An 18440-nucleotide genomic window follows, 5' to 3' on the forward strand; every position below is an offset into this window, starting at 1 on the left:
TTCGACAGCCTTCTCCGACCTGACCTCCTGCATCCCGATGGGTTTTCCTCCTCTCTCTCCTTCCCCTTTCTCGATCTCTCCAGCCTGGAGCTGACAGCAGTCCACTCTAGCATCGAGATCTGTGCCAGCTCCTCACTATGCTTTGTAACCTGCACATGGGCTTTAGGGGCCAGCTCTGCCTTCCCTGCAAGCCGCATTCACCGTCCTACTTGCCCCTTTCTGGGTGGAGTTTCCCCGATGCCCCCAGGCTGGGAAGAGATGCCCTGTAGGTGTGAGCACACATTGCTGGGCACAATCTCTGCTTCCTGTCATTACACCCATCACGACGGCGCTTCTGCTTTTCTCTCAGCTACTCGTGTGTGTGTGTGTGTGTGTGTGTGTGTGTGTGTGTGTGTGTGATGACTAGATCTGCGTTTTGGAAAGTGCTCTGGCTGCAGAGAGGCACACACGTTGCAGGATGCGGTGAATGTATGGAGACGGTTCTCCCAACACCTCTAGAGCCCGGCTTTCATGGTAGGTCTGCATGTCCCTACCACTTCTGAACTGAAGCCGCGTGACCTGCCTTGTCACCCTGAACTGTGGCCAGAGCGGTCCACTTCTGGGTGTGGGGGGAAGCTTTAAGAACCAGGGAGAGATTGGCCACATATCTGCCCTCGGTGGAGGTGACTGTGGAGGCAGGCGTCAGGATGAATCTATGTCAGGCTGTGTCCCTGAGCAGTCACAGTGAGCAGTGCCGTGCTGCCAACCATATAGGACCTAAAGCCCGAGCAGGAAATAAGCCTCTGTTGTGTTCCTGGAGATTGGGGGCTTGCTTGTTATTGCAGCATGACATCACCCATGCTGACTAGTACACTCGTTAGGAGGCCTGCACCTAAGTCCAGACGGGATGATGGTGGCCTGGACTGGAGCACTGGAGGAAGAGAGGGACCAGAGAGGATGGTCTGGGAGAGATTTAGGAGGTGAAATCCACAGGGCTGGGTGATGGCATGGTCACCATGGATGAAGGAAGCTCCTATAGCCACTTTCCCTCTTTCAGGGGCATGCTCACTCATACCTTCTCAGAAACCCATAGGTTCTTTGAGTTAAGATTTCCCATCCTATCTTTATATCCAGGGTAATGGGTCTGTGTTGGCTCACTTCAAACCTTCCAGAGACACAGGGGATCTGGGTCTTTGCTTTGTGGAAGAAGAGCCTTGTCATAACCATGACAGGTGAAGCCACAATGAAAGCAGAAGTGTTAGTTGCTCAGTTGTGACTGACTCTCTGTGGCCCCATGGACTGTAGCCCGCCAGGCTCCTCCGTCCATGGGATTCTCCAGGCAGGAATACTGGAGTGTGTTGCCATTTCCTTCTGCAAGGGGATCTTCCCAACCCAGGGATCAAATCTGGGTCTCCTGTGTTGCAGGCGTATTCTTTATGGTCTGAGCCACCAGGGAAGCCACAATAGTTATAACGTATTGATTGGACCTACTGTGCTATGGGGGAGCTTCTTGGTGACTCAGTGGTAAGGAATCCATCTGCAATGCAGGAGACCTGGGTTCAATCCCTGGATAAGGAAGATCCCCTGCAGAAGGAAATGGCAACCCACTCCAGCATCCTTGTCTGAAAAATCCCATAGACAGAGGAGCCTGGTGGGCTACAGTCCATGGGGCTTCAAAGAATCAGACATGACTGAGCAACTAAACAACAGCAACTGTACTATGCGAAGGCTTTACAAACAGCACACAGTAAGACACTCAGAACAAGTGGTGGGGCAGGCTATGTTACAGACTCCATCTCACAGATGGGGATGCTGAGGCTCAGAGAGCCTGCAGACCTTCCCAAGCTGGGAGATGGCAGAGCCAGAATCCAAAGTCAGTCCACGTGGCTTTTACCCAATTCCACATCACTGCTGGGGGTGGACAAACCCCTCAGTGAATGAGCCAGGAGTTGAAGCCATGTGCTTGGGGGCTGCGCCTTCCTCTCCGACCTGGGGAGGGGATGGGCAGCGGGGGTGTCCGAGGCTCACAGCTGCTCCCAGCACGACAGGGGCCCTCCCGGAGGCGTCTAGGCGTTGGCAGTGTTCTGGGCCCCCCTTAAGTGCACGCGTCATCGACTCTCCTGCATAAACACCAGGGGGCTGAGTCCTGTTCTTGGCTCCGTGCATGCAGGCACTGGCTCCAGGCTCCCACAGATGCCAGACAGCCCATGGGGTATGGATGCCTGCCTTGGGGGGCTTATCCCCAACTCCAGGGACTTGGGTTGCAAGTCTCCCACCCAAGCAGAAACAAAAGCTGCTTCCCAGGTGTCACCAGAGAGACAGCACCATCCTTTTGCTTGCTGTTAATTCTCCCTCTCTCTCTCTTTCTTCATTTCTCTTGGCAGAGGATGCTGAACTCAAGCAGTCCCTCAGCCCCAGTCTCTGTGCTGTGCTTGTGGTTGGAAAGCGCAGGTTTTAGAGTCACATGGACCTGTGTTCGAGCTTCCCTGGTGGCTCAGCTGTAAAGAATTCACCTGCAATGCAGGAGACTTGGGTTCAATTCCTGATGTGCAAGATCCCCTGGAGGAGGGCATGACAACCCACTACAGTATTCTTGCCTGAGAAATCCAATGGACAGAGGAGCCTGGCAGGCTATAGTGCATGGGGTCACAAAGAGTTGGACACAACTGCACACATGCACGGACTTGGGTTCACAGGCTAGGTTTGCCAAGTATGCGCTCTGTAATCTTGGACAAGTTACTGACCATCTCTGAGCCTCAGTTTTGTCACCTCAAAAATGGTTATCAGGGATAACCTCACGGGGCTATCAAGACAATGAGGGGAAGGGACTGGATGTAAGACGTGCCCTGCAGCCTTTACATTCTATAGAGAGAAGGAAGACCCTTCACAAACCACCAGCTAAATACATCAAATAAGCCTAGCCTGATAAGGAATGTGGATTAAGGAGAGAGGGCTGTGCAAACCTGCGATGGGGGATCTGGGGCTCCTCTAGCTCCCACAGGGTGGGGGTGGGGGGGCTCAGGAGATGACTTTTAGGCTAAGACCTAAAAGGAGGTCTTTGAAGGAGGAGAAGTTGGTCACTAAACCTGGGAATGGGGGGATCATTCAGGCATAGGGAGCGGTTTCTGCAGAGGCCTTGAGGTGGGGAAGAGGAGGCGGGGTCAGGTGAGGAAGGAGGGCTGGGTGGGGGGGATGGGGCAGGGCTGGCAGGGCAGGCGGAGGCTGGAGCCTGCTGGGTCCTCTCCATGATGCTGGAGAACCTGCATTTTTTCCCAAAGGCAATGGAAGACAGTGACATGCTCAGGGACCTAGAACATAGTCAGGTTTATCCTCTAGAAGTTCAGTCCCAAAGACTGCCATGTGGCCAGGGACTGGTGTGGGGCAAGGAGGGACCATATGAGCGAGTCCAACACATCAAGCCTGACACTGTGAGCTCCTGACCCAAGGCTGGGGTGGGAAGAGAGTCTGGACTCCTGAGTATGGAGAATTCTGGCACTTGGCATTTATGGTGTGCTTTACTCCATGGTGAGCTCTTTAAAGACAGGGAATCAACTTCATTTTTTTCTGTATCCACAGGACCGGGTATCGGCCTGACACTGAGAGCCAAATTGTGTACTGCACAAATAAACATCCCAACTACAGTGTCACTAGCGCTTCCCCACTGGCTAAGCTGGTAAAGAACCCGCCTGCCAGTGCCGGAGGTGCAGGAGACTCAGCTTCAATTCTGGGTCAGGAAGGTTCCCTGGAGGAGGAAATGGCAACCCATTCCAGATTCTTGCCTGGTAAATCTCATGGACAGAGAAGCCTGGTGGGCTGTAATCTGTGGGGTCGCAAAAAGTCGGACACAACTGAATACGCATGCACACACACACACACACACAAGGTGTAATTATTGAGGCTCTTCAACCTCATGTCAGTGCTAGAAATATTTGGGGGCTGGGATGGGGACATGAGTCCCCTCCACAGTGAACCCTGGGGTCCCACATCTCCTAGCCCGGCCCTGGTCTGAAACCGGAGAAGGGGAAAGCCCTGCTGGTCCTTCCAGAGGTGCAAGTATGGCAGGTTGAGCTGCTGGCCCCACGTGTGTGTGTGTGTGTGTGTAACGTCCCTGTGTGCTCCAGAGGTGCAAGTATGGCAGGCTGAGCTGCTGGCCCCACGTGTGTGTGTGTGTGTGTGTGTGTGTGTGTGTGTGTGTGTAACGTCCCTGTGTCTCAGGGGTGTTGCTTTTAGAGTAAGCTTATTTCCCTGCATTCAGGAGAAGGGGAAAGCCCTGCTGGTCCTTCCAGAGGTGCAAGTATGGCAGGCTGAGCTGCTGGCCCCACGTGTGTGTGTGTGTGTGTGTGTGTGTGTGTGTGTGTAACGTCCCTGTGTCTCAGGGGTGTTGCTTTTAGAGTAAGCTTATTTCCCTGCATTCAGGTTTGTGCTTTTCTGATTGGCCAAGAGGCAGGATGAGCTATAGCAATTGGAGGGCAGGCTTTGTGGTGAAGACAGTGCCGCTGCAGAGAAAGCCAGAGAGTATTTCGGGCACTACCTTGCTCGGTGGTGCGGATGAGATTGTTTCCTCATCTGCAAAGCAGGAATGCTCATAGACTTACGGCTGTCTTTAACATGGAGACACCAGGCCACCCAGAAAAGAGGACCAGGAGAGGGCCTTCATCTGGTTTCCAGGGAAAGGCACCCACAGGTGGACAACAGGTACTGTGGGCCCCCAGCTTCTGGACCCTCTGCCCATATCAGTGATGAGGTTCTGGATGAAGAGATCAGGAAGAGCCTGGGGTCTACATTTTGACCCTCCCTGGTGGGGTGATAAGGGAGTCCTGTGGTTGGTTTGGTCAAGTCCATGCCTGAGAAGTTGGGGCTGGCAGCTCTGTTTCAGAGAGCTGGGAATGACAGTAGAAAAAGCCAGTGTGGGGTGCCTCCATGCCAAAGCAGAGCAACAACACCCACGGTTGGGACTTCCCTGGTGGTCCAGTGGTTAAGCCTTCACCTTCCAATGCAAAGAGTATGGACTCGATCCCTGGTTAGGGAACTAAGATTCCCACATGCCTTGTGGCCACAAGACCAAAGCATAAAACAGAAGTGGTATTGGAACAAATTCAATGAAGACTTTAAAAATGGCCCACATAAAAAAAAATCTTAAAAAAAGAACATCCAGGGTCAATTTCTGAACCCAAATTTTCCATTCAGAGCCTCTTGGTCGTCAGTGTGTGGTCCATAGGGTCAGAGGCGAGGGGGTCAGGACTGAACAAGCCGGGCTCAGGCCAGTGTGTAGGGAGTGCTCGAAACTGCCGGTTGGCAGGGGAGCATGGCTGAGCCCCTGTGACTTTATGAGGCTTTGGGATCCCAAGTCAGGGCTCCAAGACGTTAGGGCTGCACCAGAGGCAGTCAGATCAGCGTAGAAGCAGCCAGAGGACAGTACATCATGTTAGGGCGGCCTGGGCTCCCAGAGCCCCTGCATATCCTACTTGAGCATCTTCACAGCCTAGACAGCTCTAGCACATCTTTATCTGTGTTCATCTTCCTGGGGGGTTGGGGACTATGACACCCAAGCTTCCTGGGCCTATGGCACAGCTCAGGGCCTGGACTGCTGTACAGTCAGTATTGAGGACATGGAGTGTGGAATTAGCAAGGACACACCAATAAGTTCAGCTTCATAAGTACCTCCTGAGCACCTACTGTGTGCTTCATTCCTCACGCATCCCTGTCACTGGGGTAGTTTCCAGCCAAGACTTGGTTTTTATTTCTAGAGAAACTAACCCTGATCCTCCGAGGTGGACACGCTGCCTGTTTGCTGCTGCCACTGCTAAGTCGCATCAGTCGTGTCCGACTCCGTGCGACCCCATAGACGGCAGCCCACCAGGCTCCTCTGTCCCTGGGATTCTCCAGGCAAGAATACTGGAGTGGGTTGCCAATTCCTGCTCCAATGCATGAAAGTGAAACGTGAAAGTGAAGTCGCTCAGTCGTGTCCAACTCTTCGAGACTCCAGGGACTGTAGCCTATCAGGCCCCTCCGTCCATGGGATTTTCCAGGCAAGAGTACTGGAGTGAGTTGCCATGTCCTTCTCCACTGCCTGCTTAGACCTGGATAAAAATGACATTCTGCTAAAATCGAGTCTTCACTAGATACTGGCCAGTCCAGTCAAACTGATAGCCTTTTTGTGGCCCCTCACATGTGGGTTCTCTGCCACATGCCCAGATGGTTTTGAATCAAGGTTTCCTGTGGTTTGCAAGGCAAATCTAGTCACAGAATGGCTTGGAGCTGGGCCTCTCATACTGGTGCACCATGGGTGCCACAGGGACTCCAATTCAAGGAGAAACACTGATCTGCTGCTGGCACCATCAATTTTACTCAAAGATTTAGAAAACAAAAAGCTATAAATTTTTATAGACACATGCAGTGCAAAGGAGCAGCCAAATTTGGCCTGGAGTCAAATGGACTATCTACAGAAGTGTATAAGACAAAGCACACGTCTTTAACAGAAATCTGCACCTGAGCTGGGCAGTACCAGATGGCCACCTACTATTCTCAACCCTCTTCTGTTCTCCTGTGCCAGGAAGGCTACTCTCATGACCATACTGGAGGATCTCTTGACCATTGCTCTTCTGGGAAAATGGCTTGGATCACGTGAGGACACCACCAATTGGCTTTGCACTCATCCCTCCCACAATCCACTGCTAGCATGATTCAACACCTGAGCCCAAAGGTGAATGATTTAGAATCAATGTAAGAGGGCATTTTTAGGAATTCTTAGACATTGGATGAATTCTAGGTCTTAATTCTGCCACTCAATCTGAATAAGGTAGATAATGCTCTTCCCAATCTGCTCTTTAGGGTTCTCTCTGTAAAATGGGAAGAGTGCGTCCTATGATATCTCCGAGGTTCCTTTCAGCTTCAACATTTTATGTTAGGCCTCTACTCCCTGGCCAGGTGGGCATCATTCAGATTCAAACTAAAACATCAAACTAAAATGGACTGTGAGCATCCTTGCATACACATTATACCTGTTCTCAAAACCCCCCAAAAATAAGTGTTATTATCTCCACTGTGTAGATTACAAAACAGAGGCTCAGATAAGTTTAGTGTGTTAACTGAGGTCACACAGACAGGAAGTTGCAGAGCTGCGAATCATCTCAGGCCTGTTCCTGGTCCAAGGAGCAGACACTGTGAGCCCAATAGCAGCTCAGTTTCCTCCAGCCCTTTCTCCCTGCCTGCCTGGGAGCTCAGCTCTGTGCTCTGGTATAAGAAGTTGAGGATGGGCGCCAGCTGGGGCTCTAGGCCATGGGTGAACTTTGGCTGGCAAGTGTTGGTACTGTTCTGGAAGGCCAGCAAAGAGCAGGTTCTCAAGGGCTGTGAGAGCATCTCTGGCCCAGGCTGGGTGTGCCTCTCCCAGGGGAGTCTTCCAGGCCCCATTTTTGCCTTGAGCTTAAGGAGCTGCCCGTTCTTTGCATCACTTTGCCATCTTAGGGCCCCTATCTGCCAGGCAGCACATCATTCTCAGAGATCCATCCTCAAATACTCCTGTCCACCTTTCCCAGCCTCCCAATTCATCTCCCAACACCTGGGCTGTGGGCAAGGCAGGGAGAGACATGCTGCCAGGTCTGAGCTCAGAGGGCATCAGACCATCAGGAGGGCGACTTCAAGGATGCTTTTATTTAATTCAATTCAATCGCTGCCAGTCTGCCTTCAGTAATGGCTTTCGAGCCCTCAGTTCTCTTCTCAGAACCTTAAGGTGGCCTTAACTCCTAGGATGACACTGGGCAAGCAAATTTCTCGCTTTTGGCCTCTGGTCTTCATCCACCCAGTAACCAGCTGGTTAGGTCCCGTCGGATCGCAGGTCCCTCGCAGCAGTGACATTTTAGCACCAGCTATCTTTGACTTTACCTTCCCAGAGGCATCGGGATGGATGCCTTTGGAGAGCGCAGCAAGCATAAAAATCGTTCTCCGGCTGTCTGCGGCTCTCACTCGGCGGCCGCAGGTCCTACTCCATGCCCCCACGCCAAAGGCTCACCTCCAAGGCACCCCGGTCCCCGGTCCACCCAGGCCTCGACTTTCAGCCTCGCAACTCCGGAAACCACAGGGCAGCGCTAGAGGCGCGACTGCGGCGGCGGCGGCGGAGGCGCAGGGGGCGGGGGTGAGAGATGTGCCCACTTGTCCCGCGGCCTCCGCAGCGGCCCCGGCCCCAGACCCGGCCCCAACGCGTCAGAAGGGTCCCCGGAACCCTTCGGTTTGTTGCTTGGGCTTGGAGACAGCTGGGAATTCACCACCGGTCGATGGGACCGAACCGACCCCTGCGCGCAGTCCCTAACTTGGCTCGTCTTCGCTCCCGCCGCGGTGAGGTAGGGGCCGCGGCGCTCGGACGCCTCGGTCTCACCCTTTCCGGGCCTAAGCGCGGGGAAATTCAGGTTACCTTGTCCGGGGCTCTCCGGGGTGGGAGCACCATTTTTGGCTGGATGTGCTTCTACATTCATTGTTTCTGTCTGTCCCGAGAAACCCCAGCTCTCTCCAAACCGCGTCTCCCTCCGCACCTCCGCGTCTCGCCCGCTCTGTGCCCGCCTCCTGCCGAGCTCGCCGGGTGCAGGACAGCCGCAGCCCACACCCGCTCCCTGCCTGCAGTCCCGGCCCGCTCTGGCCACCGCAGGTTACAGCCCGCTTAGGCCAACCCTCCCATCTCTCTGAGGGCGCTGAAAGTAGAGGGAATAAAGTTCGGGCGCCTTCGGCCGGCGAAAGGCCCGGAGCCCCGGGGCTGGCCTCACCTGCTTCTCCAGCGGCTCCTTGGCCGAGAGCGTAGGTTTGGGGGAGGGCGCGCGGTCGCAGACGCAGCCCTCCAGCAGGTACAGCCCTGAGGGCCGCGAGCTCGAGTCGCTCTCGAAGTAGAAGAGCAGGTTCTGCAGCAGCGCGAACCACTTGGTTTGCCATTTTGTGTTGTCCGAACTCCGCTTGCTCAGGTAGCCTTTGCGCGTTCCGTCCTTGCGCGCCAGCAGCCCCAGGGACGCGACGTGGCCATCGTTCAGCCGGATCCCCTTCTGCATGGTGCTCGGAGGCCAGCTCGACTCCACGCGCTTACATCTTCTCCGCGCGGAACCCGGCAGCCCCGGTCCGTGCGCGCTGCGCGCTCTCTCTCTGTCGCTCGCTCCTTCGCGCTCTCCCCTCCCCCCTCCAAATCTCTACAGTCCGGGATCTGGCGCCGAGCCGCGGCTGCTGGAATCCAGATGTACCATTCCCCTCCAGAACCTCTTCTCAGCTCCGCAGAGCCCCCGGGCCCTGGAGATGCCTCCCGACCCTCCCCCGGCGCCGGGCAAACGGAGGGACTGGCGAGCTGCGCGCTGGCGAGGGGCAGGCGGAGTCATGTGACGCTGATCCCTCGAAGCGCCCGTTTCAGCAGCGCGGACAGGGACACACGCACGCAGCCCGCCGAGGCGCAGAGCCGCGCGCAGGCTGCACCTTGGCGCCTCCTCCTTCTCCCCGGACACACGCGCACACGCACAAACACAAATCCTGTCCTCCCTCCCCCGGTCTCCTCTTCTCCTCTTTGGGTGTCAACAAACCAGATCAATTTTTGTTTAACCCAAGGAACACCAGAGGCTCGCCATCCTGGGAGCTGGCGTCTTTGCGCCCCGCCGCAGCGCACTGTAGACCTGGGGTTAAGTCCCATTTGTCATTTTCTCCTCCAGAGGCGTCCTCCTGGTACTTTTATTTTTCTTTTCCGAAGTGGATGGAGGAAGGTGGATGGCGAAATGGACCTGAAAGAGCCTTCAGTTCTAATATTTGCCTAACCGGCCAGGTCACATCATTTCAGCATCCAACCCTACTTCTGGTGGCTTCCCCAGCGACCTGAGGACAATACAGGCGGAGATGTGGAGGGGGGAAGTTAGCATTTATTTTAATTTATTTTGAGTGTTGCCATAATTACGGGCGCCACCCCTGCGCCCCGAGGTCTGGCTAGCGAGCCGCTGCTGGCAGTTTTCTGCAAATACCCTCCAAAGCCTGAAGGCGGGCTTCAAACGCAGGCGCCAGGGACCATGGGAGCCTTCAAATAGCTGCGCTGGCGCAATGATACCTTAATGATAGATTTTCCGTTCTTATTTTTAGCTCGCATTCGCCTACACAGTTACACGGCATTTATCCGGGAACGTCACAGCGCCCGCCTGCTGCACCGGGAGGGCGCGCTGGCCGCCGGGCAGCCGGGGCGCTGGAGCTGGAATCGCGCACCGTTGTCTGCCGCAGAGGGTAGCGACCCCGCTCAGGCCGGGAGCTGCGCGCCCCCAGCCCGGCCTGGCCTGTTTGCAGCGGGGACAGGCGGGAGCGCAGCCTTCGGGAGGAAGGAAGGAAGGGCACCATTTTTCAGTACAGAATCTGCTGGCACCCCACCTCCCTCCCTCGCACGCGCAACACACAGACACATCCACGTACCCCACCCCCACCCCCCACACACACACTCACACCCCAAACCCACTCACCCTGGTCTGGAGCAAGGGAAGGGCCTGGGAATAAGCTCTGGGAAGGCCCCGGGAAATCCACGGAGAGACACCCGACCATGCCTAAGTTGGAACAGCCCCGGTCCTGGGCACAATGGCGAAAGCCTGCCTTTTTAAGATGGGGACCATTCTGAGGGAGGAACTGACCGGGTTAGCCTTACTCTTGCCTCTCAGTTCCCACTCCTGGGCTTGGGAACTCTCTCTAAGGATTTTTCTTCACGAATAATGAAAGCAAAGAAGGGTGATGGCTAAAACTCTTCATTTAGTCTCGATTTTCCCAAGAGGGTCCCTGCACTGTGACCACCTTTACTTCTCTGCTGCCCTCTTTGTGAAAGCAGAGTTTCCAGAAGTGAGTTTCTTAATCCAGTCTCTCTTCCTCTAAACTCTTCTCTTAGGAAGCCTGATACAGAGGCCAAGGAAACTTCAGCCTCAGTTCTAAGTGCTTCAGATTGACTAAGCCATCTAATTGTCACACAGCTCTAGGAGTAGTGTCCATCCCCTCCCCTCTCCCCTCATCAGCTCCGTGGTACAGAAGGGGGAAATGGAGGCCTGGGGTGGTTGAGTGACTTGTTCAGAGTCACTCAGCTAGAAAGTGGCAGGGGCAGGATTTGAACTTGGTGGTCTCTCCCCACTGGCTATGTAGAGTTGAATGACTGGTTGCTGTGTTGCAGAAGGTTTGGCCTTTATCCTAAAAGGGGGCCTCTCTCATGTGGGCCAGAGCCAAGATTGGGTCTGCTTGATGTGTGGAAACAGTGGGGGAAGGGGAGGGGGGATTAACTGGGAGATAGGAATTTACATATATACACTACTGTGTGTAAAACAGATAGCTAGAGGGAAACTGCTGCTTAGCACAGGGAGCTCAGCTCAGTGCTCTGTGATGGTCAAGAAGGGTGGGATGGGAAGGGGATAGAAAGGAGGTTCAGGGAGGAGGGGATATATGTATACATATACCTATGACTGATTCACTTTGTGATACAGCCACAAAGTGAAACTAACGTTGAAACTTTGAACTAACACAACATTCAAAAGCAACTATACTCTGATTAAAAAAAAAGAAAAAGATTGGGTCTGCTTAGAGACTGCTGTGGCCAGAGAGACCTATGGTACTGGAGTTCCAAACCTGGACAGCACACTGGAATCACTTGGGGACAGTTAGCCATCACCTGGGGACTCAAAAGGCCACAGGCAGATAATATACTTTCACTGGTGATTTTAATGTGCAGCAAAGTGGGAGAACCACTAATAAATGGTAGAACTAGTAATAGAGTTGTTGCCCATGAACCACCTGGGATCGGGCTGTGCCTTGGACTGAGAATCTGCATTTTTAACAAGCTCCCAGCTGATATGACGGTGCTGGTCTGCAGACCACACTTTCGAGAATTTCGGGTACCCAAAAGGCAAAAGGGATGGGATTTGTTCATCATTTCATTCATTCAATCACATGCACCTCATCCCACCAGTGTTCACTGAGCCCCTAGTCTGTATCAGGGCTGAGGCTGGGCCCTGGGGACATGGTGATAAACAAAACACAGTTCCTGCTTCGTGGAGCTTAGACCAGCCCAGGACTTCCTTCTCTCTAGGAAGGCAGGAGGAAAACCATCTTCTGGTTCTGGGGAAGAGGTGAAAATCAAGACAAGGGCTGAGTGCACTGCAGTGGGCCTCAACTCTGGTGGGCTTAGAGCTTCCGGAGAGATTGTTTAAATCTCTGTGCTCAGGCTGCACCCCAGGCTGGTTAAATTGGAGCCTCTGAGTGTGGGACTTGGGCATCAGTACTTGGAATGCTCCCTGGTTGATTCAGATGCACAGCCAAGGCTGAGAAGCATCAATCTAAAGCTTGGATGAAGAAAATCCCCTCTCAACCTCCTCACTCTCCACAGCTGGCACTGGGGAGGCCGCATGGCCCCCTCTGGCTGGTTTTGGAGTTCCTGCTGGGAACTGCAGGAATTCCTGTGGGTCAGGCCACACTGAAAGGTTGGATGTGGCTCAAAGTATTCATGTGGGAGAGAGGAGGTGACAGCAGCCCTAGGACTTTAATTATGTCCTTCTGAGCTGCAAACACACTGCTTTCCCTCTAATCTCCATTGGCAGAAACCTGAGCAGAGCCTATGAAGGGGCCCTCTGGTCATCCCCCTGGTCTCCAGCCAGAGTTCAGGACCACTGGAAGGCACTCAGAGGAGTTGCTTAAGGAGACATCAGCGGCAGTTTGGGTTGGGGTGGGGGTGCCAGGGAGCAGGTAGGCATGTCCTGCCATAGCAGGCAGAGATGGGCATGTCTAGCTATGGTGTATGCTGTCTACCAGGCCAGAGACCAACTCTTCCCCGAAGGTGGAAAAGATGCCCACCAGACCTCACAAGTGCATCTGGGCTTTGCCTTGTTTCATTCCATCCTCTCCATAAGGCTTCTGGACAACGGTTAATAACCCCATTTCACAGATGGAGAAACTGAGGCTGGAGAGTGGAAGCAACATTTGCAAAGAATCTTGTAGGGTGGCGCTGTGATGGGGATCTTGACTGCTCATCTACAGCTTTTCAAAGAGGACTTACTCTCTGGGTCTCCCAACTTCCAGCTCTCTGGGCTGAGGTCTCTGCAGATAAGGAAACAATAAGGAGAATTAAGGAGTATTTTGGTGGGTTTGAGATCTGCATTTAGAAATGACTAGCTAGTGACATGGACATTGCTTAGTCCAAAATCCTAATAAGTCTTTATGTGGAGATTTCTGTGGGGCTTCAGAAGAGTGCTCAGCTTGGGCATTTGTTGACCTGGGAGTTGTGTGAGTCTGACCTGCCCTTTAGGCCCTGGGAAGAGGGAGTCTTTGGTGTGTGTGTGTGTGTGTGTGTGTGTAAGTGTGGTGTGATGTACACATGAGAGGTGTATGTGTGGTGTAGGTGTAACATTTAGAGAAACTGGTCTATTGGCACCATACTCCAAAAGAAAAATGTACTTTTCACATCACCTAAAAAAGTGAAGAATTTAATATGTTGAGTCAGAGGAGTTTTGGAAACAGAGGCTTTGCCAATGGGGATTCATTCTTCCAACTTTGGGCTCGGATGTTAGCTTTGCTCCAGGATCCACATGTAGATGTGAGGGGTTTATACCTTTACTTTCTGACCAGGGAAATAGCCTTATTATACCTCCGGACTGTAAATGTAATGCAGGCGTTTTGTAAAGTATTAAGGCAATGTAGAAAATAAAGAGATTACTCCTCCATTGATTTTCTTTTTTTCTATTTAATGTCCTTGACTTTCCTCGTTGCTAACATATTTACCAAAATGAGATTCTGAAACACATGCTGTTTTATCATCTCTCTTTACTTAACAGTATGTGAGGACATATTTTCATATCATTACAGACTAGGGTTCTTGGCCTTCTTAATCAATAGAAATTGATCAGAGGCCAGACAAGTGATTCAGGCGAGGCTTTATCGAGGTCCCTGGTGCAGTGGGAGAGAGCGGGGAGTGAGAACAAACAACAGGTTCCCTTGCTTGCTCCCTGGCATGGGTTGGGGGACAAAGCTGGTTCCTTATATGGGGTGAGGGTAGGGCTGTGTCCAGGAGTTGGGCTGGAGGGGTGGCTTAGGTGGTTTGCCCACACTTAGGTGGTGCTGTGTACAGGGGGCATGTGCAGTATCCTGCTTTTGCTTCAGGCTCCTCAAAAGTGGCAGTTGGGGTTTTTGGTCTCTTTTGGTCCAGAATTTGCCCCAACTACACCTGCATGCAGTTATTTTTAGTTCCATACAGTTTCTTTGTATTTTGTTGCTGGAGGAGAGGTGTGTCCAGGTGCACGCACTGCAGCAAAGGGTTCCAGGTTTGTCTCAATATTACTGCAAATTTTAATCAAATATTCCTACAAATTTTAATCAACAGATTCTTTATGATTTGGCATTTGGGTTATCTTCAAGTCACAGCTTTTGGAATGCTGTGCTGTGCCGTGCCAAGTCACTTCATTCGTGTCTGACTCTTTTGTGACCCCATGGACTGTAACCCTCCAGGCTCCTCGGTCCATGGGATTCTTCAGGCAAGAATACTGGAGTGGATTGCCATGCCCTTCTCTAAGCTTTTGGAATAATGATGCAATTAGTATATTTGTATATACATTTCCCTCCCTTAAGTGAAAAACTAAAATTTCTAGGTTAATGAAACATCCATTTGAAACATTAATACCTATTAATAGATTTCCAAAGAGAACTTTTATTCTTGACATGGCTGTCCACAGAGATGAGAGCATTCATTTCTCCATCTATTTGTCAGTCCTGGATATTGGTACTAACCATCAGTTTTAATCTGTGTTGCAAATAATCTCCACAGTTTGTTGCCTATCTTTGATGCTATGTATCTATATATTGTAGGGATTTCCCCAGTAGCTCAGTGGTAAGAATCTGCCTGCAATGCAGGAGATGTGAGTTTGATCCCTGGGTCTGGAAGATCCCCTGGAGGAGAGCATGGCAACACACTCCAGTATTCTTGCCTGGAGAATCCTATGGACAGAGGAGCCTGGGGGTTATAGTCCATGGGGTCACAAAGAGTCAGACACAACTGAGGTGACTGAGCATGCATTCACAACTATATATTTTATATGTCTTTATTTGGGTTGTAAGAATTTTAAAATTTGGGTGCAGATAAATATATCTTTTTCGTTATGATTTCTTATTTTAGATCTCCTGCCCTCTTGTGCCAGTTCCTTCAAGACTGAAACATATGTGCCCATATTTTCTCCTTCATTTTTTTAATTTCACTTTTTTCACTTATGCTTTTAATTCATTAAGAGTGAGATTGGGGTCTTGCTTATTGCTAATTTTTCCCAAAGAGCTGGCAAGTTGTCCCAATATCCTTGATTGAGTAACCCAAATTCTACCACTGATGAGGAGTAGCATCTCTATCGGGATCAAATTCTTGTCAATACTTAGGATTATTTCAAGACGCTGCTTTTTGTCCTATTGTTCTGTCTGTTCTTATTTTGTTTTAATTGTGGTATAGTTGCCTTACAATATAGTATTAGTTTCTGCTGTGCAGCAAAGTGAATCAGTTGTGTGTACATATGCCCCCTCCTTCTTGGACATCCTTTCCTGGCCTCCCATCCCACCCCCTAGGTCATCACGGAGCACAGAGCCGGGCTCCTTGTGCCGTCCTAACCATCTGTTTACACAGGGCAGTGTGTGTGTGTCACTGGTACTCTCTCAGTTAGTCCCACCCTCCCCGGTCTGTTCTTATCCCAGTGATTTCTGTTTCTTACTGCTTTACCAGCTATTTTGAAATCTGGCCCTCATCATCATGCCCTGCATGTGGTCGATTTAGTGATTGTTCTGAGGCTTCTGGGAAAGAAGATACATGCTCTGTTCACAGCGTATGGAGTTTGACAAATATCTAACCACTCGATAAATTTTGTGGCATACAGAGGGCTATGATTTACTCATAACCACAGAGGAATAGGAAAGTGTGGAAAAGTAATGGGAAAGTGCTGGCTGCTCAGCCGTGTACCACTCTTTGAGACCCCACGGACTGTATCCTACCAAGTGTCTCTATCCACGAAATTCTCTAGGCAAGAATACTGCAGTGGGTAGCCATTCCCTTCTAATATTCCACAGGGGATATTCCCAGACCAAGAATCGAAATCAAGCCTCCTGCATTGCATGCAGTTTCTTTACTGTCTGAGCCACCCGGTCAGGAAGATACCCTGGAGAAGGGAATGGTGGACCCACTTCAGCATTCTTGCTGGAGAATTCCATGGACAGTGGAGGAATAGGAACAGTAAGTCAAAGATTTCCCACCCCCTTCATTGGAATCAGGCCCAGCTAATCTGATCTTTTGAATCATTTTAGGGGAGTGGGAGGGGAAGAGGCATATGTGCTCTGCTTCTCATTTTGATTCCATTTTCCTTCAGTATTCTTTTTTTTTAATCTGAATTTTCTACTTTTTGTAATAAAAAAGTTACACTACTAAAGAAATAAGACAGGGACATGAAAAAGTTTGAGAGATGGCTTCATTCAAAACCATGTGGTGCTTAAAAGAAGAGACAAATCTTCAGCTACTTAGAGAGTTTGTCTATTTGTGTGGCACAGTTCTAGAATGTTCTGGAGGAGAGATTATACTGAATTATTAGATGAAGAATTGTTGTCCCAAGGTTCCATATAGATTTTTGGGGGTCTCTTTGTGCAGAGTCCAAAATGGGAGAGGATTTTAAGACATGAAATTCAGATGGATCTAAAAATCAATCTAGTATCATCAGACTCTTCTGTATTTTAAATAAGGAAAGAAAAACCAAGGAGGGAATTTCTCATTATAGCTGAGGTGACCAAATTGGATAATCATCTGATAACTTTTTAATATGTCTCCACCCTATTGCTTCACAATGTTGCGTTAGTCTCTGCCACAAAGCAAAGTGAATCAGCTGTCTGTGTATATATATACCCCCTCTTTTCTGGGCTTCCTTCCCATTTAGGTCACCCCAGTGCACTGAGTAGAGCATTGAGCATTCCCTATGCTCTACAGTAGGTTCTTATTAGTCACCTGTTTTTTAAAAAATATTTTATTTATTTTGACTGCACTGAGTCTTAGTTGCAGCATGCAGGATCTTTTAGTTGTGGCACGTGGGATCTAGTTCCTTGACCAGGGACTGAACCCAGGCATTGAACCAATGTGTTGCATTAGCAACACAGAGTCTTAGCCACTGGATCACCATGGAAGTCCCAAGTTATCTGTTTTATACATAGTGTATATATCAAACCTTACACTTTGTACAATTACTGGGATACATGGGCAAGAAGGAGGAGCCTTTTTTTCATGACCCAGAGGCACTGAAAATGAATCCCCAGGTCAGCTTCAGAGTCTAAGTTGGTATAGACTGAGCTCTATCACAAATGAATCTAGAAGGTTATGGCTAGAACACAGTAGACATTTGTCTTCTGTTTCCAGAGTTGTTTCAGTACCAGGGATGTGAATGGAATGGCCTTGCCTTCTGTATGTGCCATGTGTGGCTCAAACTGGAGCCATCCCTGGGGTCTTCCCTAGTGGTCCAGCAGCTAAGACTCCGAGCTCCCAATGCAGGGGGCCTGGGTTCAATTCCTGGTTAGGAAACTAGATCCTGCATGCCTCGACTAAGATATGGCACAGCTAAGTAAATATATTTTAAAAATTAGAAATAAGTATTAAAAAAGCTGGAACCATCCCTTGTTGAAGAGGCAGGCTTTCTTGGGGAATCCCTCTTCCTGCCAACCTTACTCGACAGGTAAAGAAATGAGGGCTCAGAAAGGGAAACTGACTGCCTGGAATGACGTCCATGCCAGTGTGTGGCAGGTCACATCCAAACACAGCAACTTCAGAGTTTCCAGAGTTTCTGCAGCAGGTGCTGATTGCTGCCCTGCTGTGTCCCTCCCTCACATCCAGTGGGTGTGACATATTGTGAAAAAAAATAAAAACACTCTTGATCCCTGGGATGGGATTTCTGAGGCTCACAGAGGGATTCTCTGTCTGCCCTGGATGACAGATATGACAGAGGTACACAAAAGACCATTTTGTGCATGAACCTGAGGGCAGAACCCAGAGTCATATCAAAACAAAGTCTGAGCTTTGGGGCCATTCATATTTTTTTCTGGGTCACTGGTTGCTATCTGCTATCTGTCAGAGAAGAAGGTTGAATCTGCTAGGGGTTTTTTCTTAGCCATGGTGGGTTGATGTTTGCCTATGACTTGGGACCTCTCAGTCTTCAACCAGCTAGTTCACTGGTCACAGGTCCATGTGGGAAATAAGAGACTTTTGCTTCAGACTGTGCAAACCCTTCCAATTCTATTGATGTTTCCTGGTGTGAATTTTGGTACATGGCTTCCTAAATAAAAGCATGGACTTTCTCTTGCAGGGGATTGAATTACAGCAATTCTGAGCACTGAGGAGCAAAGGGGAGCTTTGTGCTCCTTCTCGGAACCAACACTTTCCTCCAAGCTTTTTGGACACTGGGACTCAAGTCCAAAATGGCACTGGGTTCTTATGTCCAGAA

At 50.7% G+C, this 18440-nt stretch overlaps 1 protein-coding gene across 1 annotated transcript in view; it reads right to left on the minus strand.

Moving 5' to 3' along the window:
- Positions 1–9008, minus strand: part of RASGRF1 (Ras protein specific guanine nucleotide releasing factor 1) — a 101116-nt gene extending 92108 nt beyond the window's left edge. The window contains exon 1 of the mRNA XM_065906523.1: positions 8733–9008. Within this exon, the coding sequence (XP_065762595.1) occupies positions 8733–9008 (276 nt within the window). The remainder of the gene's footprint in view (positions 1–8732) is intronic.
- Positions 9009–18440: the final 9432 nt, after the last annotated feature.

Source organism: Muntiacus reevesi, chromosome 15 (assembly GCF_963930625.1).
Source record: "Muntiacus reevesi chromosome 15, mMunRee1.1, whole genome shotgun sequence".
NCBI lineage: Eukaryota > Metazoa > Chordata > Mammalia > Artiodactyla > Cervidae > Muntiacus > Muntiacus reevesi.